This window comes from Lissotriton helveticus, assembly GCF_964261635.1.
Source record: "Lissotriton helveticus chromosome 1_1 unlocalized genomic scaffold, aLisHel1.1 SUPER_1_unloc_28, whole genome shotgun sequence".
In the NCBI taxonomy this organism is placed as follows: domain Eukaryota; kingdom Metazoa; phylum Chordata; class Amphibia; order Caudata; family Salamandridae; genus Lissotriton; species Lissotriton helveticus.
Window position 1 is genome coordinate 276,368 of NW_027611668.1, and position 25,136 is coordinate 301,503.

Genomic DNA, 25,136 nt, shown 5'->3' on the forward strand with positions numbered 1-25,136 from the left:
CTGCTTATATCGCGATATTGCTGGATTTTACCGTAGGACTGGCCGCATTTTGAACTCTGCTCTGCTGAGGCACTCGGGAAGCAGACAGGCAGCCACAACAACCAATCAGAAAGCACTGGACTCGCCCCTCCCTCCCGCCTCGTTGTGACGCCGGTGGCTAGCGCCGTTTGTGCAGAGGGCGTGGAGGGTCCGAGCCAGCTGCTTCCTGGAGTCCACCTGCAGCGCTCTAGTTGTTGGGACGCTGGGGGGGATATAAGGCACCAGAAATTGCAGTTCCTCGTGGTAAGTGGGCAGTGGCAGTGTCCCTACCGCTTTTTAACCGCGCTACCGGCGTATTAGTGAGTAATACTGATATGCTGTTACAGCGCCTGTGATAATTTTACTTAACTCTTTTAAAATTTACTGAGCACTGGTGTGGAGGAGAGCGGGTCGCTGTACTCGCGCTGCTTATATCGCGCTATTGCTGGATTTTACCGTAGGACTGGCCGCATTTCGAACTCTGCTCTGCTGAGGCACTCGGGAAGCAGACAGGCAGCCACAACAACCAATCAGAAAGCACTGGACTCGCCCCTCCCTCCCGCCTCGTTCTGACGCCGGTGGCTAGCGCCGTTTGTGCAGAGGGCGTGGAGGGTCCGAGCCAGCTGCTTCCTGGAGTCCACCTGCAGCGCTCTAGTTGTTGGGACGCTGGGGGGATATAAGGCGGATGTTCCCTCGGCAGCGCAGCGGACGAGCGCAGCGGGCGCGACGAAGGCGCGCCGAAGTTGCGCCTAAGTTAAGCCCGTCTGCGCCCGTCCGCGGCCGGGCGCGGGCCAGGGCCATACCCCCTGTCCCTTCTTCTAGGCTTCTATGCTGGAGTCGAGAGGATTTAGTTGCCTTTCGCAGTAAGCACTTGGGATCGTGCTTACACAGTATGACGGCTGAAGACACTGTAGGCTGCAGCCATTGTAAATTTGCCTTTCACCAAGGGGGTGTCGAAACTAGAGATCAAAATGTCTTGGTCTGTGGACTGCTGAATGTTCGATCTTTACGCAGACACAGCCTTGACATACATGACCTCCTCAGCGATAAGCAATGGGACCTGGTCTTCCTCACTGAAACGTGGCTAGACCAGGACTCCATGCCGGAGATTACTGAGGCTATTCCGGAGGGCTATTCCATACTGAGGCTAGATAGACCCCTAGGTAGAGGTGGGGGAATAGCCATTGTAGCCAAACAGGGTCTCCTATGTCAACTGGAACATATTAAAATTGAGGGTAGCGAAGCTGGCTCCTTTTCCATCTCGGTCAGTGGTAACTGTACCTTGAAAGGCCTTTTAATTTACCGGCCTCCCGGCTCAACAGCGAGATTCAGTGAGAGCCTAGTTGAAGGCATCACGGAGGCTGCACTGCGAGCCAATAAATACTTGGTATTAGGGGATCTCAATCTCCATATAGATGACCCAAATGATAAGACGGCCAGGGAATTCTGTCAAGTGATGACGGGCCTTCAGTTTGAGCAAAAAGTCAAGAGGCCCACACACCAACTGGGACACCTCCTGGACCCGATTTTTGCAAACTGGGACCAAGTGGAAGCCCATGACCCCGTACCTATTCCGTGGTCAGATCACCACCTTATACCCTTTACGATCCATATGCAGGGAAAGCGCCCGGCAGAACCTTCTGCAGATAAATATCCGAGGCGCAGATGGGCGGCCTTCTCTCAAGCTAAATTTAATCAGGCGCTTACAATGAAGGACAACCCAGGGGGAGAAGGAGCAGAGGAAATTAACATCAACCTGACCCAGCGGATTACGGAGACCCTGGATCTGGTGGCCCCACTTGGCATGGTAAAGGTGGGGGGCCGTGCTCAAAAAACAGCACCGTGGTATAATGAGGAGGTGCGAGCGGCCAAAGTAGCTTGCAAACGTGCAGAGAGACAATGGAGAGCAGCACTTACTGCTCACGCCAAAACAGGGTATATAGCAAACAGGCGCATCTACCACAGATTGATTAGGAAGGCCAAGACTACATACTTCGGCAAGAGGATTGAAGGAGCAGAACACTCCACTAGAGAATTATTCTCAATTTACAAGTCCCTTTCAGTAGGAAAGCCTGCAGTGGTGCCCAAGGAGCTCTGCTCGGCGGAGGGCTGTGACCGCATAGCAGAGTTTTTTGCAAACAAGGTGGCGACGATATACGCTACCTTCCCTCAGCAGGTTGGTGACAGCCCTAAGTCTGTGGATACGACTAAGATAAAAGGAGATCAGTGGTTGACCACCTTTTCTACCCCGTCAACTGAGGAACGTATCCACATTTGCGGGACCATAAAATCCGGTTCTCCAAAAGACCCCACTACACCCAGGCGGCTGATGGGGAGTTTGCAGGTATTGGAACCTTATATTCGCCATCTATTAGATGCTTCTTTTGAGACGCAGACTGTTCCCATTGCCTGGAAACAAGCAATTGTACTTCCTCTGCAAAAAAAAGCCAATGTAAGCTTTAAAAAACTAGAAAATCTCCCCCCCATCTCTCTCCTGCCTTATATGGCGAAGGTTGCGGAAAAGATTGTTAATCGCCAACTGATGAAGTTTGTGGAGGAGGCCTCCCTGTTCCACGACTCTCAGTTTGGCTTCCGCCCCCGCCACTCGACGGAGTCAGCCCTCCTCATGGCGGTAGAAGCCTTGCGACAGGGGGTGGATGAAGGCCAAACTATGGCCTTGATCCTTCTGGACCTGAGCGCTGCATTCGACACTGTAGCACATTCCATCTTGCTACAGTGTCTGAGTGAAGGAGGGGTAACAGGTGCAGCGCTTGGTTGGATTCGATCGTTCTTGTCTGACAGGTGCTTTCGGGTCCGCCTGGGCGACTGCTACTCGAAGGAGATGGGGCTTGGACAGGGTGTACCTCAGGGCTCATCCCTGAGCCCGACCCTGTTCAATCTCTATGTCTCCCCTCTAGCGACAATTGTTGAAAAATTCGGGCTGCGCCTGGTGTCCTACGCCGACGACACGCAGCTGGTCATCTCCCTCTCACGCGCGCCCGGTCTTGCGGCGGACATCTTCAGGGACTGCATGCAAGAACTGGCTACCTGGATGTCCGCCAACTGCTTGAAATTGGATGGTAACAAGACCGAGGTGCTCGTGGTGGGGGGCAGACCAGCGGCCTGGTCGTCGGCATGGTGGCCACCCTGCCTGGGAGAAATGCCTGTTCCCTGTCAGGAGGTAAGAAATCTTGGCATGTGGCTGGATGCGGATTTAGCCCTGGGCCCTCAGATTGGCCGGGTGGCAGGGGTGTGCTTCGGTGTCCTGAGAACTCTAAGGAAGGTATTAGATCTCCTCCCTATGGCAGCTCGCAGGACGCTGGTGCATGCCCTTGTAACGTCGCGCCTGGATTACGGCAATTTGCTGTATCTAGGGGCGACGGGAAAGGGCATAAACCGCCTCCAGGTGCTGCAAAATGCAGCGGCACGCCTGGTTTTGAGGATCCCCAAGAGGTCTCCCTCTAAAGCAGCGCTTCAGGCATTACACTGGCTCCCGGTTGCGAAAAGGGTAGAGTTCAAAGCTCTCTCTACTTGTCACCGCATTCTGAGCGGTAAAGCCCCGGCTCCGCTGCAGACTCTGGTGGCCTGGTATGAGCCTACGCGCAGTCTTCGCTCCTCCCGCACTGGGCTACTGAAGGTTCCAAGAATAAGGAAAGCTCGTATGGGAGGGAGGTCCTTCAGGTACCTTGCGCCTAAGCATTGGAATGCCTTGCCTCTGGATCTACGGTTGGAACCGTCCGAGACCTTGTTCAGAAAAAGGCTAAAAACCCACTTATACAGCAGGTAGATGTTTTGTGGGTGGTTGGGGCTTCTATTTCCACTTACCATAGCGCGGGGACACGCCGGTGCGCGTAACCAGGCGCTCTACAAATGTCCAAATAGGAATAGGTTTGCATCAATCCTTGTGCTGGGCCTGTGTTATTGCATTGTTTGCATCAACCCTAGTGCCTGGCCTGTGTTATTGCGTTGTTTGCATCAGATTCTCCTCGTGCCTGTCCTGTGTTATTGCATTGTTTGCATCAGATTCTCCTCGTGCCTGTCCTGTGTTATTGCATTGTTTGCATCAGATTCTCCTCGTGCCTGTCCTGTGTTATTGCATTGTTTGGATCATATTCTCCTCATGCCTGGCCTGTGTTATTGCATTGTTTGCATCAGATTCTCCTAGTGCATGGCCTGTGTTATTGCACTGTTTGCATCAGATTCTCCTCGTGCCTGGCCTTTATTATTGCATTGTTTGCATAAGATTCTCCTAGTGCCTGGCGTGTGTTATTGCATTGTTTGCATCCGTTTATTCTAGTGCTTGGCCCATTTTATTGCATTGTTTGCGTCAGATTCTCCAAGTCCCTGGCCTATGTTATTGCATTTTTGTTTCTTTAACAGTTTTATATAGCGCAAACTTGACCCAAAGGTATCGGGTATCAGAGCGCTTTACACGAACACCAGTTGCATTACATGAGGACACATTAATTTTTGTTAGGCACGGGGAGATTAAGTGATTTGCTCAGAATCACAGGATGTTGCGCGTCCTTGCCGAGACTCGAACCTGGTTCCCCAGATTTGAGGTTGACCGCGCTAGCCATTAGGCCAACTCCTTTCTCCATTGTATTGCATTGTTGCATTGCATTGTTTGCATAAAATCCTTCTAGTGCCTGACCTGTGTTATTGCATTGTTTGCGCCAGAGTGTCCTCGTGCCTGGCCGCTGACTGCAAGGACACTGCACTCTTCCTGCAGTTTGAATCTACTTCCTATTTATGTAGCAACAGACAGCACAACATGTCTGCCAGAGATATTGTAAGGTCAGAAACAGTAAATAGGTAAGTAGGTATGGTGGAAAACAAACTGTTGAGTAAGATTTTCAACGAAGAAGCTGCTTTGATAGACGGCAAAACATCCATGTGGAAACATCATCAGTAGGACAATGGTACATGGAATGATAATGGTAGATTTATTTACACTTCTGTGCAGTGTGTGCGTGTCACTTATTGTTCTTTTCTTCCACTCTCATTGGATGGTAGTAATTTTAAATATCTTTACATCCAACAGGAAACCATCCTTGAATGTATGAAATGACCATCTATAATGAAGCTAATGTTGTAAGTCTTCAATAATAGAAGAAATAATGAGCTACAGTATTCAGCAAAACATCAGTGCAGTCAGCGACAGAGGAACCTGCACACAAACAGACAGATCCCGGATGAAGCATCAAGGGAAGTTCGGTGATTGTAAGAGGCTGAGCTGTGCACCTCCACGCCACTAGACGAAGAAATTACCTCTACAAAATTAAGGCAACAACAATAACCAACAACCTCCTGTATAAACACGTGTCCAACACCAGCTTTGATCGTGGGATCAGTATGATGTGATTACGGCAGTGCTCTGTATTCTAATATAATGACAAGCCATCATTTAGTGCTCTAGGTGAATTGTAAACTCTTTCTGGGTAACTCACAACAGCCAGAGAAAAGCACAACAGAGCGGAGCCAGACAATTGACAGGTAAAGGAAAGAGGAGTTCTTGTATCTACAATACAACAGACTGTCCTAATTTGCACCAGCCAAAAGGAAGATACATCTTTACCCGCAAGCGTGCATAGCCATAATCCAATCTAAAGGCACAATCACCTACAAAGACACCTTCTACGTATTAGGAGTGTGGCAAATGTTTGGTGGCTATTGCATTTTATTGTTAAAACAGAAATCAAATGTGTAAAATACCGCACACATATAAAGTGTGTGAGAAAAACACAAGTGCTTTATCAGCCATGTTGGCCCATTAGGAAATACAGTCAAGGGATATAGACAAATATATACCCGACCCAAAGACACTAACCAAGAAAGAAGAATCATACACATGCAGCAAGAGCTTTAGTTTGTCATCACTACTCAAGCTTCATCAGCACACGTACACAGGACAAAAACCTTTCAAGTACAGTGAATGTGTAAAGAGCTTTAGTCACTTATCAAACCTCCAAATTCATCAGCGAACACACACAGGGGAAAAACCATTCAAGTGCACTGAATGTGCAAAGTACTTTAGTAAATTATCAGAACTACAAAGACACCAGCGAACACACACAGGGGAAAAGCCATTCAAGTGCAGTGAATGTGTGAAGAGCTTTAGTCAGTTATTAAACCTCCAAATTCACCAGCGAACACACACAGGGGAAAAGCCATTTAAATGCAGTGAATGTTTAAAGAGCTTTAGTCGATTATCAGTGCTTCAAAGCCATCAGCGAACACACACGGGGGAAAAACCATTCAAGTGCACTGAATGTGCAAAGTTCTTTAGTGAGTTATCAAGCCTTCGAAGACATCAGCGAACACACACGGGGGAAAAGCCATTCAAGTGCAGTGAATGTTTAAAGAGCTTTAGTCGATTATCAGTGCTTCAAAGTCATCAGCGAACACACACAGGGGAAAAACCCTATCATTGTAGTGAATGTGACAGTAGTTTTCGAGACTCTTCAGCATTAAGGAATCATCAGCAAACTCACACAGGAGAAAAACGATTCAAGTGCAGTGAATGTGGAAAGAGCTTTAGGCGATTATCAGTGCTTCAAAGTCATCTGCGAACACACATGGGGGAAAAACCATTCAAGTGCACTGAATGTGCAAAGTACTTTAGTAAATTATCAGAACTACAAAGACACCAGCGAACACACACAGGGGAAAAGCCATTCAAGTGCAGTGAATGTGTGAAGAGCTTTACTCAGTTATTAAACCACCAAATTCATCAGCGAACACACACAGGGGAAAAGCCATTTAAATGCAGTGAATGTTTAAAGAGCTTTAGTCGATTATCAGTGCTTCAAAGCCATCAGCGAACACACACGGGGGAAAAACCATTCAAGTGCACTGAATGTGCAAAGTGCTTTAGTGAGTTATCAAGCCTTCGAAGACATCAGCGAACACACACGGGGGAAAAGCCATTCAAGTGCAGTGAATGTTTAAAGAGCTTTAGTCGATTATCAGTGCTTCAAAGTCATCAGCGAACACACACAGGGGAAAAACCCTATCATTGTAGTGAATGTGACAGTAGTTTTCGAGTCTCTTCAGCATTAAGGAATCATCAGCAAACTCACACAGGAGAAAAACGATTCAAGTGCAATGAATGTGGGAAGAGCTTTATTCGATTATCACACCTACAATGTCATCAGCAAACACACACAGGGGAAAAGCCATTCAAGTGCAGTGAATGTGTAAAGAGCTTTAGTCGGTTATCACAACTTCAGTGTCATCAGCGAACACACACAGGGGAAAAGCCATTTAAATGCAGTGAATGTTTAAAGCGCTTTAGTCGATTATCAGTGCTTCAAAGCCATCAGCGAACACACACGGGGGAAAAACCATTCAAGTGCACTGAATGTGCAAAGTGCTTTAGTCGATTATCAGTGCTTCAAAGTCATCAGCGAACACACACAGGGGAAAAACCCTATCATTGTAGTGAATGTGACAATAGTTTTCGAGACTCTTCAGCATTAAGGAATCATCAGCAAACTCACACAGGAGAAAAACGATTCAAGTGCAATGAATGTGGGAAGAGCTTTATTCGATTATCAGACCTACAATGTCATCAGCAAACACACACAGGGGAAAAGCCATTCAAGTGCAGTGAATGTGTAAAGAGCTTTAGTCGGTTATCACAACTTCAGTGTCATCAGCGAACACACACAGGGGAAAAGCCATTTAAATGCAGTGAATGTTTAAAGAGCTTTAGTCGATTATCAGTGCTTCAAAGCCATCAGCGAACACACACGGGGGAAAAACCATTCAAGTGCACTGAATGTGCAAAGTGCTTTAGTGAGTTATCATGCCTTCGAAGACATCAGCGAACACACACGGGGGAAAAGCCATTCAAGTGCAGTGAATGTTTAAAGAGCTTTAGTCGATTATCAGTGCTTCAAAGTCATCAGCGAACACACACAGGGGAAAAACCCTATCATTGTAGTGAATGTGACAGTATTTTCCACTTCTCTTCAGCATTAAGGAATCATCAGCAAACTCACACAGGAGAAAAACCATTCAAGTGCAGTGAATGTGTAAAGAGCTTTAGTCGGTTATCACAACTTCAGTGTCATCTGCGAACACACACAGGGGAAAAGCCATTTAAATGCAGTGAATGTTTAAAGAGCTTTAGTCGATTATCAGTGCTTCAAAGCCATCAGCGAACACACACGGGGGGAAAAACCATTCAAGTGCAGTGAATGTGTGAAGAGCTTTAGTCGATTATCAGACCTACAAAGACATCAGTGAACACACACAGTTGAAAAGCCATACCATTGCAATGAATGTTTGAAGAGCTTTAGTCTGTTATCAAGCCTTCAAAGACACCAGCGTAGACACACACAGGGGAAAAACCATTCAAGTGTAGTGAATATGCAAAGTGCTTTAGTCAGTTATCAAGCCTTCGAAGACATAATCGAACACACACAGGGGAAAATCAAGTTCAAGTGCACTGAATGTGCAAAGTGCTTTAGTCATTTATCAAGCCTACAAAGTGATCAGCGAGCACACACGGGGGAAAAACCATTCAAGTGCAGTGAATGTGTGAAGAGCTTTAGACAGTTATCAGACCTACAATGTCATCAGCAAATACACACGGGTAATAAACCCTATCATTGCAGCGAATGTGACTGTAGTTTTCGCAGCTCTTTAGCATGAAGGTGCCATCAGCGAACTCACACAGGAGAAAAACCATTCAAATGCAGTGAATGTGCAAAGTGCTTTAGTTGGTTATCACAACTTCAGAGTCATCAGCGAGCACACACGGGGAAAAACCCTTTTTTTTTGTTGTGAATGTGACAGTATTTTCCGCTTCTCTTCAGCATTAAGGTATCCTCAGCGAACTCACACAGGAGAAAAACCATTCAAGTGCAATGAATGTGGGAAGAGCTTTAATTGATTATCAGAGCTACAAAGTCATCAGCGAACACACAGGGAGAAAACATAGAAGGGCGCTGAAAGTGTGAAGGACTTTTGATAGACTAGCAGTAAAGAAGAAAAACAGATAACAGTATTTGCAGAGTTATAAAACTGTTTGTTTCCAGAGACTGTTCATATCACTACACAAAGCAAAGCAACATGATGCACCAGGATACACAGTTGGAGGCGAGCACAATGTGGATTAAAAGAAAAGAAACATTCTTGTTTTTTATTTGGTGAAGAAGAGATACAAAGAAAAAAATTAAATCGCACCTGATCACACTTCCTGTAAAAGCAACACTGAACAATACTGGGACTAACAATGGTATTTTCAGCTAACTCGTGGGATTAGTGTCCGCAGAGAGTAGAACGGGATGCAGCTCTATCTGTAGAGAGTAGAGTGGGATGCAGCTCTATCTGCAGAAAGTAGAGTGGTACACAGCTCGGTCCGCAGAGAGTAGAGTGGGACACAGCTCCGTCGGCAGAGAGTATTTTAAAAAAAAATGTTTTTATTGTTGTATCAATATTCCAATCATATACATACAACCAGTTTCCAATTTCGTTACAATGTTATCATCTTATGTTGTAAAGTAGAAACAATAAAGGAGTGCAATTTTCCATTTTCTCCCTGTCTCTTTCGTCTACAAAGAACGTTCATAAACTCTTCCCCCTCCCCCACAGCACTTACTGAACACACAATTCTCAATATATCTGGTAATGCCTCATGAGTGTATAACTTTATCACTGTTGTAACTGTCGACCCCCTGCCCTTGTACTGCATATGATTCGTATCATTAGATCAGGTTCCGCAACCTGGTCTGCGGGTGAACCATGAACGTGTACGGCTTGTCCAGTAACTAGGTATCCGGTGATACGGGGTGTAGACATAAAACCTTGATTCGCCGGTTCATCGCTAAAGCCTACTCAAAGTGCACCGTAGCGCGTGTGTCGAACTCTAGTAGTAGTGTGTTCCAGTCTAGTGAGATGTGTGTTTTCCTAAGACCTCTGCGTTCCTCTCTCTGCAGTTCTACCCCTTCCGCCTTCCCCCATCTCATTACCTCTCCATGCCAGCTCTCAATGTCCGGTGGCTTAGGTGATTTCCACCTCATCGCTATTGCACGTTTAGCCAACAACAGTGCCAGGTCCACAAATCTAGTAGCAACACTTCTTTTCTTTTCTTTGTATCCCAGACCCAGGACGCCGAAGAGCAGAGACGTGTAAGGTCTGTTCGGGGCCACAGCTTTTAAAATCTCATGTATTGTTACCCAATAATGCCCGAGCTTGGGACAGTCCCAGAACATATGCAGAAGGCCCGCGTCTTCCGCGGTACATCTGGGGCATGTATTCGCTGACTCCGGGAACATTGCATGCAGCCTATGTGGAGTCAGGTATGCTCTGTGGACTACCATTAACTGAATGAACTTGAACTTCGGGTTGCGTGCTCTTTACTTGGGATATTTCAGTACCGTTTCCCATTCTTTGTCCCCGAGGGCACTGCCGGCGTCCACTTCCCAGCGGGTCCGGAGGGGCTGCAGTGATATCGCTCTGCCCAAACGAATGCCGTTGGTCAGCCACTTCGTTACGTGACTACCCGCCCCCATAAGGTATTGCATTGTAAGTAGTGTGTTCGTATCTGGTTCCTGTCCGTCACTTGCCCAATGCGTGGTTATGTAATGTGAAATTTGCGCGTGAGTGAGAAACAGTGCCCCTGGAGTCTGGAGTAACCCGGTGAAATCTGCGTGTGATAATAGACTGCCATCCAAGAAAAAATCCTCGACAGTTAACACTCCCGCGTCATGCCATAATTTCAGCCTGCGTTCCGTTAGTGTACCAGTTCCCAGGGGGATCCCCAGCAGCGGTATTGTGGGGGTGTATGTAGAGTGTTTGTTAGCGTATCTGACTGCTGCCTTCCAGTGTTGGAGTGCCAGCCTGAGCAAAGGTGGGCCAGAGTTCATTACCTTGGCATGCGGTAGTAGCAACCGGTGTATCTCTCCTCTTGCCCTATCAGCATCAGATATATTCAGCTCATGAAGGTTGCGGCCCGCTAGCCAGTAGGCCAGCCACTGCAGCTGGCACGCGTAGCTATAAGCAATTAGGTCCGGTACTCCCATACCTCCCCTGTCTGTCGGCAGTTGCAAATTTACCAGGCTGATTCGTCTCCTGCCGGATCCCCACACCAACTCTGTTATGACCGTGTTTAGTGCTTTAAAAAAGGACATGGGTATTAGTATTGGTATGTTTGTTAAATAGTAGAGCATTCTGGGCAGTACCACCATTTTTGAGATAGTGACCCTACCCGCCACCGAGAGCGGCAACGTGGTCCAAAAGTGGACCTGTGTCTTCAGGGTAGTAAGGGCTTTACCTAGGTTACCATCTAGCATATCCTGTGCCCGCCTATAAATCTGTATACCCAAATATTTGAAAGTCTCAGGCGCAATCCAGAAACTTTGCGGTGTAAACTGCAGGTGTGTGTCCTCAAGAGACCCATGAAAGCTGAAAGCATACGATTTAATTTCATTTATCGTGAGACCCGACAGTCCCCTGAAATCTCTAAATATCTCTGGCAATGGTGTTAGCGGGCTCGACAGGTCTCTAAGAAACAATAAGATATCATCCGCGTAACCGGAGATAATATGATGAGTGTTTAGACTTGTCATCCCCTTGTCGACCTCCACAGTCCTTACCTTTAGCAGTAAGGGTTCTAAGGCGATAATGAAGAGCAAGGGCGACAGTGGGCAGCCCTGCCTAGTCCCTTTTGCTATTTCAAATTGTTCTGAGATACACTTGTTGGAACGGACATGTGCTGTGGGGCCCTTGTATAGTAATTTCACCCATGTAATGTATTCAGGTGGTATGCTGAATCTTGCCAGGACTGCGAACATGTAATCCCATCTCAGGGAGTCAAAGTCCTGTCTAAGGTCCAGGGAAATACATCCTTCCGTGTCTCCCACCCCATCACCCTGTGACATCAACTGACTGAGTCTTTGCAAATTCAGCGCGGTGCTCCTACCCGGTACAAAACCACACTGGTCTGGGTGTATTATGTCTGCGACACAGTGTGAGAGGCGGTTCGCTAGCAGCTTACTAAGGATTTTATAATCTGTGTTTAATAAGGATAGTGGTCGATCACTATCAGAGACACTATCAGTGCTTGTGATGTCGTGTCTGGCAGTGCGTTACCTTCTAGGGCTCCCTTGTACAACGTGTGTAATCTTGGGGCTAGGATATCAATGTATGTCAGGTAAAATTCAGCCGGCAAGCCATCGGACCCCGGGGTTTTGTTCCTTGGCATCCCTTTAATGGCCTATCTGATTTCCGCTAGCGATATGGGTTTCGACAACCTAGTTCTTTGTGTAGGTGTCAGTTGTGGGATGTATAAGTCTGAAAGGAAGCATTCCAGCTCATGTTCCGACAGTGTGGCATGTGGACCATATAGGTCAGCGTAATAATGTTTAAATGCGTTGTTAATTTCTAATTGGGGTCGTATTATTGATCCGTCTTGGTCTTTCACCTCCGTTATAGGAGCACCTTCTGGAGCGTTGCGTGTTAAGCACGCCAGCAGGGGCCCTGCCCTGTCTGCTTGCGTGTGTTGTCTGTTGGTATATTCCCTGTAATCTATTACTCGTAGTTCCTCTAATAACTCCGCATGTTGAATATGCGCCTCTGGAAGTTGAGTGAGGTTGTCAGCCGTACCCACAGTTTCGGTCCCAAGCAATGCCAGGCTACCTTCAACAGCCCGTAATTTGTCTAATACCAGGTGCTTGACCACAACCTTCATGCCCATCGCTACCCCACGTATGGTTGCCTTAAACGCGTCCCATTCAATTTGTCTGGTACTGGCTGTGTTCTCATTTTTTGCAAAGTATGCGGTGCTGGCATCTAGTAAAGTGGATCGGAGAACCGAGTCCTCCAATAAGCCTGGCGATAAGCGCCAAGTTGGTACAGGGGTGGGGAGCCTCCCCCACTGTAATGTTAGTTCCACCGGATTGTGATCTGATAGTGTTTTGACCATATGGGTCACCGACAGTATGGACCCGGACAGTGTGCGTGAACAAAATATACGGTCTATTCTAGTATGTAATTTATGAGGCGGAGAGTAAAATGTGTACTCCCTATGTGTCGTATTCAATGTCCTCCACGCATCAACAAGTTCCCAACCGTCAGCCCAAGACGCTAGTGCCGCAGCTTGCCATCTACTATCAGTGGCATGTAGTGGGGGTGTGATCTATCAAGTGCAATATCTAAGACTGCATTGCAGTCTCCTCCCACCACCCAGTCATGTGCCACCCACCCAGACATTACTCCACTAATATCCTGTAAGAATTTCGATTGCTCCGAGTTGGGCACATATATACAGCCCAGGACTATGCATAAACCATCCAGTATCCCCCTTATGAACACATATCTCCCTTCCTTGTCCACCTTATGCTCCAAGACCCTGAAAGGGACAGTATTCCTGATCCAGAAGGCCGTACCTCGGGAGAACGCTGAATATTCTGTGGCATATAACTGGCCTCTCCATTTCCGTAGTAGCTTAACACCCTCCTCTCTATTCAAATGAGTTTCCTGTATATACGCTATGGATATTTGGCGCCTGTTCAGTTGCGATAGAACTCTATGCCTCTTATGGACTGAGCCTAGGCCCCTCACATCCAGGTGCAGATTTTGTATTTATTAGGGGTCGACATGGCAAAAAACATTACTCTTACAAGACATTACTCTGAGGTTCAACTTGAACATCATGCTGGTATACAGTGTAAGTGTTACCTTTGTGCTGAACTCCCCAACTAAAAGGCCCCTCCTCTTAAACTGTGAAGGGCCAAACCAAAGTACCCAACTGGGGTAGTAACAAATCACCATTGTGCCTACGCATGGGGGGTGTGCCCAGACGTCCCCTACTATCAGTTGTCCACCAAAAGTCACACCTCCGTATCACCCCATTACCAATGTGTTGCTCGGTACCTTTTCCCCCCCTTTAAGTAATCAGGCTGACGCACGGCTACTTTACCAAGCTGCATCTGTCACACCAGTGTTCATAAATCTTCCGCCATCTGAGCCGTGATGCGTGGGAACAATTGCACGCTAGTGTCCGTATCTGATGCAGCTGTGTGAGAGCTGGCTTGACTGACGTTTGGCACACTCGTTGAGTCGCCTTGAGTCTGCGGCGGCATCAGGGTCACCTCCATCCATTCAGAGGCGTCCTCCGGGGTGTCGAAGAAGAAGGTCCTGCGGTCATGAATAATTTTGAGTCTCGCTGGGAAGAAGAGTGAGTACTTCATGTTACGCTCCTGCAATGTCCGTTTCACTTCCCAAAAGGACGCCCGGGCTTTCTGCACAGCTTGCGTAAAATCCGGGTAAATGGAAATCGTTTTGTTCTCAAACTTTAGTGGGGTTTTCTCTCGTGCACTTTTCAGTACTGCATCCCAGTCTTTGAAGTGTAGGAGTCGTGCTATTAGTGGACATGGGGGGGGGCTCCTGGTTTCGGCGGCCTTGGGGGCACTCTGTGGGCCTTTTCTACACTGTACATCGGAGTGAGGTCCCCGGGGTCCATAATGGACTGCAGCCAATCTTTCACAAATTTCGTCGGGTTTGTCCCTTCACTGCGTTCCGGCACGCCTAGAATTCGCACATTGTTACGGCAAGAGCGCCCTTCAGCATCGTCCACCTTCTCCCGCAAACCTTTAAGTTTATGTTCCAAGACCTCTAGTCATGTAGAATGTTCAGTCTGCTGGGGAATCAGATCATCCAGCGCAAGCGTTTGTTCAGCCACTTTTTCGGACAGTTTTTTGTGGTCATCTTTGAGCAGCGAAAGGCCCGCTGACATCGTATCCATCCGCAGTTCGAGTGCTTCTCTGGAAGCTCGGATTTCAGCAAGGATAAGGTCTAGTTTGGCTTCCTGTGACCCCAATCCTGTCATTTGAGGAGGCCAGTGGATCTTCCGAACCAGAGGAGTGCACCACCGTCCGTGAAACTGGGTCAGGTTTGGGGGCGTTATTCCGCACCATCGTTCCACTACTCTCGACGTGCAGGCTTCTCGGTATCCGGAAGGCGCCCCCACCGCAATCACTCGTGTGTTCGATCCAGCGGCGGTCCGACTCACCACTCACCCCTGCAACCAGCCTCCTTGTCGGTCTGTGTGCCTAGGCCCACCTGTGGCGTAATGTTCTTTGGAGCGCCCAGCTTTGAAAACTTAGCAGTGCCTCAAAGGAAGCTTCCAGGGTCTTCACGGTGTTCTCTACTTTCTCAGCGTTCCATTCTTGGTCTTGCACCTGTACAAATCCTCACCCCCTTCGCTGTCTGAAGTCTTACACTCTCCATGTACTTAGCAGTTAGATCCTTGCAAGTGAGTCCAACAGTGGACCGCGTGTGACGCACCCCCTCCTTTAGCCCCTTCGGAGCACAGTGTTATTGCAGTGCGTGGGGTCCCAGCCTGAGCTCGGAGGCGACTGTCGACGTCAGCCACGGAAAATGGAGGAGGATGTCGTAGGCGAAGGGGGGAGGGAAGGGAAGGCGATAAGGGGTGCGTCTGCACCAGTCCCACGGGCATCCCCCATCCAGCAGTACAGTGAGTGCAGGGCGAAACAGGTGTGGGGGGGTCAGCAGGAACAACAACCGCTCTTCGGGCCACCCCGCCGTTCACTCGAATCGCTGGAGGCGGTCAGATCTCACCTCAGATGCAGGGCAATGGCCGCCATCCTCTTTTGTGGGCGTGTCCCGGTAGAATAATCCACCGCGTCTCTCTTATTCCGGGCCCTGAGTCATCCCGCGGGCAAGGCAGCGCACCCCCCTCTCCCCGGCAAGAGTTCGGAGGGTCACCCCCTTAGGCAATAGTCTGTGCATTGCTTTGCAATAGTCTCTGTGCATTGCTTTGCAATAGTCTCTGTGCATTGCTTTGCAATAGTCTCTGTGCATTGCTTTGCAATAGTCTGTGCATTGCTTTGCAATAGTCTCTGTGCATTGCTTTGCAATAGTCTCTGTGCATTGCTTTGCAATAGTCTGTGCATTGCTTTGCAATAGTCTCTGTGCATTGCTTTACAATAGTCTCTGTGCATTGCTTTGCAATAGCCTTTGCACATTGCTTTGCAATAGCCTCTGTGCATTGCTTTGTAATAGTCTCTGCGCATTGCTTTGCAATAGTCTCTGTGCATTGCTTTGCAATAGTCTCTGCACATTTCTTTTCAATAGTCTCTGCGCATTGCTTTGCAATAGTCTCTGCGCATTGCTTTGCAATAGTCTCTGCGCATTGCTTTGCAATAATCTCTGCGCATTGCTTTGCAATAGTCTCTGTGCATTAATTTGCAATAGCCTCTGTGCATTGCTTTGCAATAGTCTCTGTGCATTGCTTTGCAATAGTCTGTGCATTGCTTTGCAATAGTCTCTGTGCATTGCTTTGCAATAGTCTCTGTGCATTGCTTTGCAATAGCCTCTGTGCATTGCTTTGCAATAGTCTCTGTGCATTGCTTTGCAATAGTCGGTGCATTGCTTTGCAATAGTCTCTGTGCATTGCTTTGCCATAGTCTGTGCATTGCAATGCAATAGTCTCTGTGCATTGCTTTGCAATAGCCTCTGTGCATTGCTTTGCAATAGTCTGTGCATTGCTTTGCAATAGTATATGTGCATTGCTATGCAATAGTCTCTGTGCATTGCTTTGCAATAGTCTGTGTGCATTGCTTTGCAATAGTCTCTGTGCATTGCTTTGCAATAGTCTGTGCAGTGCTATGCAATATTCTCTGTGTATTGCTTTGCAATAGTCTCTGTGCATTGCTTTGCAAAAGTCTCTGTGCATTGCTTTGCAATAGTCTGTGCATTGCTTTGCAATAGTCTCTGTGCATTGCTTTGCAATAGTCTCTGTGCATTGCTTTGCAATAGTCTGTGCATTGCTTTGCAATAGTCTCTGTGCATTGCTTTACAATAGTCTCTGTGCATTGCTTTGCAATAGCCTTTGCGCATTGCTTTGCAATAGCCTCTGTGCATTGCTTTGTAATAGTCTCTGTGCATTGCTTTGCAATAGTCTCTGTGCATTGCTTTGCAATAGTCTCTGCGCAGCATTGCTTTTCAATAGTCTCTGAGCATTGCTTTGCAATAGTCTCTGCGCATTGCTTTGCAATAGTCTCTGCGCATTGCAATAGTCTCTGTGCATTGCTTTGCAATAGTCTCTGTGCATTAATTTGCAATAGCCTCTGTGCATTGCTTTGCAATAATCTCTGTGCATTGCTTTGCAATAGTCTGTGCATTCCTTTGCAATAGTCTCTGTGCATTGCTTTGCAATAGTCTCTGTGCATTGCTTTGCAATAGCCTCTGTGCATTGCTTTGCAATAGTCTCTGTGCATTGCTTTGCAATAGTCGGTGCGTTGCTTTGCAATAGTCTCTGTGCATTGCTTTGCCATAGTCTGTGCATTGCCATGCAATATTCTCTGTGCATTGCTTTGCAATAGCCTCTGTGCATTGCTTTGCAATAGCCTCTGTGCCTTGCTTTGCAATAGTTTGTGCATTGCTTTGCAATAGTCTATGTGCATTGCTATGCAATAGTCTCTGTGCATTGCTTTGCAATAGTCTCTGTGCATTGCTTTGCAATAGTCTCTGTGCATTGCTTTGCAATAGTCTGTGCAGTGCTATGCAATATTCTCTGTGTATTGCTTTGCAATAGTCTCTGTGCTTTGCTTTGCAATAGTCTGTGCATTGCTTTGCAATAGTCTCTGTGCATTGCTTTGCAATAGTCTGTGCATTGCTTTGCAATAGTCTCTATGCATTTCTTTGCAATAGCCTCTGTGCATTGCTTTGCAACAGTCTGTGCATTGCTTTGCAATAGTCTCTGTGCATTGCTTTGCAATAGTCTGTGCATTGCTTTGCAATAGTCTCTGTGCATTGCTTTGCAATAGTCTCTGTGCATTGCTTTGGAATAGTCTGTGAATTGCTTTGCAATAGCCTCTGCGCATTGCTTTGCAATATTCTCTGTGCATTGCTTTGCAATAGTCTCTGTGCATTGCTTGGCAATAGTCTATGTGCATTGCTTTGCAATAGTATCTGTGCAGTGCTTTGCAATAGTCTCTGTGCAGTGCTTTGCAATAGTCTCTGTGCATTGCTTTGCAAGAGTCTGTGCATTGCTTTGCAATAGGCTGTGCATTGCTTTGCAATAGCCTCTTCGCATTGCTTTGCAATCGTCTCTGTGCACTGCTTTGCAATAGTCTCTGTGCATTGCTTTGCAGTAGTCTCTGTGCATTGCTTTGCAATAGTCTCTATGCATTGCTTTGCAATAGTCTGTGCATTGCTTTGCAATAGCCTCTGTGCATTGCTTTGCAATAGTCTCTGTGCATTGCTTTGCAATCGTCTCTGCGCATTGCTTTGCAATAGTCTCCTTGCGCATTGCTTTGCAATAGTCTGTGCATTGCTTTGCAATAGTCTCTGCGCATTGCTTTGCAATAGTCTGTGCATTGCTTTGCAATAGTCTGTGCATTGCTTTGCAAAAGTCTCTGTGCATTGCTTTGCAATAGTCTCTGTGCATTGCTTTGCAATCGTCTCTGCGCATTGTTTTGCAATAGTCTCCTTGCGCATTGCTTTGCAATAGCCTGTGCATTGCTTTGCAATAGTCTCTGCGCATTGCTTTGCAATAGTCTGTGCATTGCTTTGCAATAGTCTGTGCATTGCTTTGCAAAAGTCTCTGTGCATTGATTTGCAATAGTCTCTGTGGATTGCTTTGCAACAGTCTCTGTGCATTGCTTTGCAATAGTCTTTGTGTATTGCTTTGCAATAGTCTCTGTGCATTGCTTTGCAATAGTCTGTGCATTGCTTTGCAATAGTCTATGCATTGCTTTGCAATAGTCTCTATGCATTAAATGTGGCTCCATGCCTGTACACTGATTTGTTCTGTGACACCATAATGCTGTACGACTGTGTGTGCTTTGCCAATTCATGCTGATTGACTCTTGCACTGTACCCTGAACCAAGTTCTATAAAATGCTAATAAAATAGATTTGACAAAAAAAATAGTCTCTATGCATTGCTTTGCAATAGTCTCTGTGCATTGATTTGCAATAGTCTGTGCATTGCTTTGCAATAGCCTCTGTGCATTGCTTTGCAATAGTGTATGTGCATTACTTTGCAATAGTCTCTGTGCATTGCTTTGCAATAGTCTGTGCATTGCTTTGCAATAGTCTCTGTGCATAGATATGCAATAGTCTCTGTGCATTATTTTGCAATAGTCTGTGCATTGCTTTGCAATAGTCTGTGCATTGCTGTGCAATAGTCTCTGTGCATTGATTTGCAATAGTCTCTGTGCATTGCTATGCAATAGTCTCTGTGCATTGATTTGCAATAGTCTCTATGCATTAAATGTGGCTCCATGCCTGTACACTGATTTGTTCTGTGACACCATAATGCTGTACGATTGTGTGTGCTTTGCCAATTCATGCTGATTGACTCTTGCACTGTACCCTGAACCAAGTTCTATAAAATGCTAATGACATAGATTTGACAAAAAAAATAGTCTCAATGCATTGCTATGCAATAGTCTCTGTGCACTGCTTTGCAATAGTCTCTGTGCATTGCTTTGCAATAGTCTGTGCATTGCTTTGCAATAGTCTGTGCATTGCTTTGCAATAGTCTCTGTGCATAGCTATGCAATAGTCTCTGTGCATTGTTTTGCAATAGTCTGTGCATTGCTTTGCAATAGTCTCTGTGCATTGCTATGCAATAGTCTCTGTGCATTGCTTTCCAATAGTCTCTGTGCATTGCCTTTGCAATAGTCTTTATGCATTGCTTTGCAATAGTCTGTGCATTGCTTTGCAATAGTCTCTGTGCATTGCTTTGCAATAGTCTCTGTGCATTGCTATGCAATAGTCTCTGTGCATTGCTTTGCAATAGTCTATGTGCATTGCTTTGCAATAGTCTCTGTGCATTGCGTTGCAGTAGTCTCTGTGCATTGCTTTGAAATAGTCTGTGCATTGCTTTGCAATAGTCTCTGTGCATTGCTATGCAATAGTCTCTGTGCATTGCTTTGCAATAGTCTGTGCATTGCTTTGCAATAGTCTCTGTGCATTGCTTTGCAGTAGTCTGTGCATTGCTTTGCATTAGTCTCTGTGCATTGCTTTGCAATAGCCTCTGTGCATTGCTTTGCAATAGTCTGTGCATTGCTTTGCAATAGTCTCTGTGCATTGCTTTGCAATAGTCTGTGCATTGCTGTGCAATAGTCTCTGTGCATTGCTTTGCAATCGTCTCTGTGCATTGCTTTGCAATAGTCTGTGCATTGCTTTGCAATAGTCTCTGTGCTTTGCTATGCAATAGTCTCTGTGCATTGCTTTGCAATAGTCTCTGTGCATTGCTTTGCAATAGTATCTGTGCATTGCTTTGCAATAGTCTGTGCATTGCTTTGCAATAGTCTCTGTGCATTGCTATGCAATAGTCTCTGTGCATTGCTTTGCAATAGTCTGTGCATTGCTTTGCAATAGTCTCTGTGCATTGCTTTGCAATAGTCTCTGTGCATTGCTTTGCAATAGTCTCTGTGCATTGCTTTGCAATAGTCTGTGCATTGCTTTGCAATAGTCTCTGTGCATTGCTTTGCAGTAGTCTGTGCATTGCTTTGCAATAGTCTGTGCATTGCTTTGCAATAGTCTCTGTGCATTGCTTTGCAATAGTCTCTGCACTGCTTTGCAATAGTCTCTGTGCATTGCTATGCAATAGTCTCTGTGCATTGCTTTGCAATAGTCTGTGCATTGCTTTGCAATAGTCTCTGTGCATTGCTTTGCAGTAGTCTGTGCATTGCTGTGCAATAGTCTCTGTGCATTGCTTTGCAATCGTCTCTGTGCATTGCTTTGCAATAGTCTGTGCATTGCTTTGCAATAGTCTCTGTGCTTTGCTATGCAATAGTCTCTGTGCATTGCTTTGCAATAGTCTCTGTGCATTGCTTTGCAATAGTATCTGTGCATTGCTTTGCAATAGTCTGTGCATTGCTTTGCAATAGTCTCTGTGCATTGCTATGCAATAGTCTCTGTGCATTGCTTTGCAATAGTCTGTGCATTGCTTTGCAATAGTCTCTGTGCATTGCTTTGCAATAGTCTCTGTGCATTGCTTTGCAATAGTCTGTGCATTGCTTTGCAATAGTCTGTGCACTGCTTTGCAATAGTCTCTGTGCATTGCTTTGCAATAGTCTGTGCATTGCTTTGCAATAGTCTCTGTGCATTGCTTTGCAATAGTCTGTGCATTGCTATGCAATAGTCTCTGTGCATTGCTTTGCAATAGTCTCTGTGCATTGCTTTGCAATAGTCTCTGTGCATTGCTTTGCAATAGTCTCTGTGCATTGCTTTGCAATAGTCTGTGCATTGCTTTGCAATAGTCTCTGTGCATTGCTATGCAATAGTCTCTGTGCATTGCTTTGCAATAGTCTGTGCATTGCTTTGCAATAGTCTCTGTGCAATGCTTTGCAATAGTCTCTGTGCATTGCTTTGCAATAGTCTCTGTGCATTGCTATGCAATAGTCTATGTGCATAGCTTTGCAATAATCTCTGTGCATTGCTTTGCAATAGTCTCTGTGCATTGCTTTGCAATAGTCTGTGCATTGCTTTGCAATAGTCTGTGCATTGCTTTGCAATAGTCTCTGTGCATTGCTTTGCAATAATATGTGCACTGCTTTGCAATAGTCTGTGCATTGCTTTGCAATAGTCTGTGCACTGCTTTGCAATAGTCTCTGTGCATTGCTTTGCAATAGTCTGTGCATTGCTTTGCAATAGTCCCTGTGCATTGCTTTGCAATAGTCTCTGTGCATTGCTTTGCAATAGTCTCTGTGCATTGCTTTGCAATAGTCTCTATGCATTGCTTTGCAATAGTCTGTGCATTGCTTTGCAATAGTCTCTGTGCATTGCTTTGCAATAGCCTCTGCGCATTGCTTTGCAATAGTCTCTGTGCATTGCTTTGCAATAGTCTCTGTGCATTGCTTGGCAATAGTCTATGTGCATTGCTTTGCAATAGTCTCTGTGCAGTGCTTTGCAATAGTCTCTGTGCATTGCTTTGCAATAGTCTGTGCATTGCTTTGCAATAGTCTCTGTGCATTGCTTTGCAATAGTCTGTGCACTGCTTTGCAATAGTCTGTGCATTGCTTTGCAATAGTCTGTGCATTGCTTTGCAATAGCCTCTTCGCATTGCTTTGCAATCGTCTCTGTGCACTGCTTTGCAATAGTCTCTGTGCATTGCTATGCAATAGTCTCTGTGCATTGCTGTGCAATAGTCTCTGTGCATTGCTTTGCAATAGTCTCTGTGCATTGCTTTGCAATAGTCTCTGTGCATTGCTTTGCAATAGTCTTTATGCATTGCTTTGCAATAGTCTGTGCATTGCTTTGCAATAGCCTCTGTGCATTGCTTTGCAATAGTCTCTGCCTGTGCAATAGGCCTGACCCTAGGCTTCCGGAGTTCTTGATCACCAAAGGCTCCAGTGATCTAAGCCCGACCAGGGCTATGTCCGACCAGGGCTGTAGGCCGCGTTGGGAGCGCGTTAGGGACGTGTAAAGGGGCGCAGGGCGCAGAACTCTGCCCGTTTCACCCCAGCATTTAGGGGAGGACACAGAATCTGGGAAAGCCAGAGGGAAGGATTTTCCAGGAGGAGAGTTCAGTGAGATAATCTGAAACACAATAGTGCTGGTGATCTGGCTGGTGCATTCTGTGAACCACTTTTGTCGGGAGCAGCCTGCCATCATGCCCTGATAAACACAACTCTAGTCCCAAGCCAGTGACCTCAGCAAATGCAAAGACATTCATAGTTATAGTCTCCTGCATCTGATTCTTGCCATCTTCATGTGAAACGTTGGCGTTATCATGTCTGCTGCGCACACTTTGTTCATATGTGTACAATTTAAGTGTGTGCACCTGATCACTGTCTTGGACAGGGCTCTACCTGTGAACACCCCATGAGAAGCATTGGTGGTTCAGTGGTAGAATTCTCGCCTGCCACGCGGGAGGCCCGGGTTCGATTCCCGGCCAATGCAAGACTGCATTGTTTTGACTTTGTTTTCAAAAGGAAATATATGAACTCAGTGGGGAATAAAATGGTAAGCAGTGACCCCGACGTGATTGGAACACGCAACCTTCTGATCTGGAGTCAGACGCGCTACTGTTGCGCCACGAGGTCCGTACACTTACAGCCTTCGAGCCAGATCAGCAAATGCTGTGGGCCTTTTGACTTATTTTCCCCTCCTCATATGCCTACAGTTGTATTACAGGGCTAGGCCTTTTGTTTTCTATCCTAATTATGAAATTGACTGCAGGTGCAGAGAGAACGCAGAGGATTGAAATGTTCAGGTAAAGGGTCTTAAGCAGGAGAGAGCAGAGGTACGCATCTGTGTTTCATTCAAGTGTTTCATGCAGGCAAAAGGGTACTTCCCTGGGTGGGCTTGAACCACTAACCTTTCTGTTAACAACCGAACGAGCTAACCGATTGCACCACAGAGATTAATAACTGTAGCAATGTTCCTGAGACTCAATATATATCTTGATATGCGTGTGCCTGCCTGGAGCTTGTGTTATATAAGGCGTCTTTATGCCATACAACATTTCTCATTTGCTTAGTGTCTTGTTACTGTCGGACGTTATGATGAATAGACTACTGTCTAATGGTGTTAGAGCCAGTATTACTACCGGTCCCAGTGTATGAGACACATACATGACTTTTCTGTTGCCTGCTTAGCATAGCTCCCTGCTCCTCTGTAGGTGTGCTACCAGCCAGTAAGGCGTGTGTCTTGCCCATCAGATGTGTTATGTTAGACTTGACTTCTCTGCGAGCAAAGTCTCCCTCCCATAGCAGGTGCTTCCTCTGAACTCTTGACTTGTAAGACTTCTGGGAAAGGCCCTCCCTAGCCCCTCACTCTGATAGATACATTTACCTTCAGAGCTCAGCTTTGGAGAAAGAGATTGGGCAGAGAGCACATAGGGGAAGGCCCACGGTGCACACTTTATTTTACATAAATGCTCGGGCTTGTGGGAGGACAGGGACATGAGGATTCTCAGGGAAACAAATCCCAGGGGTATTGATGGATAGGCCCTGAAACACAACAATCCCGTAATGGCCAGGCACAAGATGCCTGTGCAATAGGCCTGACCCTAGGCTTCCGGAGTTCTTGATCTCCAAAGGCTCCAATGATCTAAGCCCGACCAGGGCTGTGCCCGACCAGGGCTGTAGGCCGCGTTGGGAGCACGTTAGGGATGCGTAAAGGGGCGCAGGGGCGCAGAACTCTGCCCGTTTCACCCCAGCATTTAGGGGAGGACACAGAACGTGGGAAAGCCAGTGGGAAGGATTTTCCAGGAGGAGAGTTCAGTGACATAATCTGAAACACAATAGTGCTGGTGATCTGGCGGGTGCATTCTGAGAACCACTTTTGTCGGGAGCAGCCTGCCATCATGCCCTGTTAACCACAACTATAGTCCAAAGCCAGTGACCTCAGAAAAAGCAAAGACATTCATACTTATAGTCTCCTGCATCTGATTCTTGCCATCTTCATGTGTAACGTTGACTTTATCATTCCTGCTGCGCACACTTTGTTCATATGTGTACAATTTAAGTGGTGCACCTGATCACTGTCTTGGACAGAGCTCTGCCTGCGTACACACCATGTGAAGCATTGGTGGTTCAGTGGTAGAATTCTCGCCTGCCACACGGGAGGCCTGGGTTCGATTCCCGGCCAATGCACGGCTGCATTGTTTTGACTTTGTTTTCGAAAGGAAATATATGAACTCTGTGGGGAATAAAATGGTAAACAGTGACCCCAACGTGAATTGAACACGCAACCTTCTGATCTGGAGTCAGACGCGCTACCGTTGCACCACAAGGTCCTTACACTTGCAGCCTTCGAGCCAGATCAACAAATGCTGTGGGCCTTTTTACTTATTTTCCCCTACTCATATGCCTAGAGTTGTATTACAGGGCTTGGCCTTTTGTTTTCTATCCTAATTATGAAATTGAATGCAGGTGCAGAGAGAACGCAGAGGATTGAAATATTCAGGGAAAGGGTCTCAAGCAGAAGAGAGCAAAGGTATGTATCTGTGTTTCAATAAAGTGCTTCATGCAGGCAAAATGATTCGTCCCTGGGTGGGTTTGAACCACCAACCTTTTGATAAACAGCCGAACACGCTAAACGTTTGCGCCACAGAGACTAGTGACTGTAGCACTTTTCCTTAGACTCAATATATATCTTGATATGTGTGCGCCTGCCTGGAGC

General features: G+C 46.5%; 1 protein-coding gene and 2 non-coding genes across 3 annotated transcripts; 2 read left to right on the top strand and 1 right to left on the bottom strand.

Annotated features, from left to right (window-relative positions):
* Nucleotides 1-910: 910 nt before the first annotated feature.
* LOC144805821 (uncharacterized) lies at nt 911-9,545 on the top strand. The gene is made up of 2 exons (XM_078672301.1): nt 911-2,650; nt 5,796-9,545. Exons 1-2 carry the CDS (start codon nt 911-913, stop codon nt 8,220-8,222), a joined length of 4,167 nt encoding a protein of 1,388 aa, XP_078528427.1. The 3' UTR covers nt 8,223-9,545.
* Nucleotides 9,546-22,839: 13,294 nt separating this feature from the next.
* On the top strand, nt 22,840-22,910 carry TRNAG-GCC (transfer RNA glycine (anticodon GCC)). Its single transcript has one exon. It is a non-coding gene; the product is annotated as a tRNA-Gly (tRNA).
* Nucleotides 22,911-24,678: 1,768 nt separating this feature from the next.
* Nucleotides 24,679-24,750, bottom strand: TRNAW-CCA (transfer RNA tryptophan (anticodon CCA)). Its single transcript has one exon. It is a non-coding gene; the product is annotated as a tRNA-Trp (tRNA).
* Nucleotides 24,751-25,136: the final 386 nt, after the last annotated feature.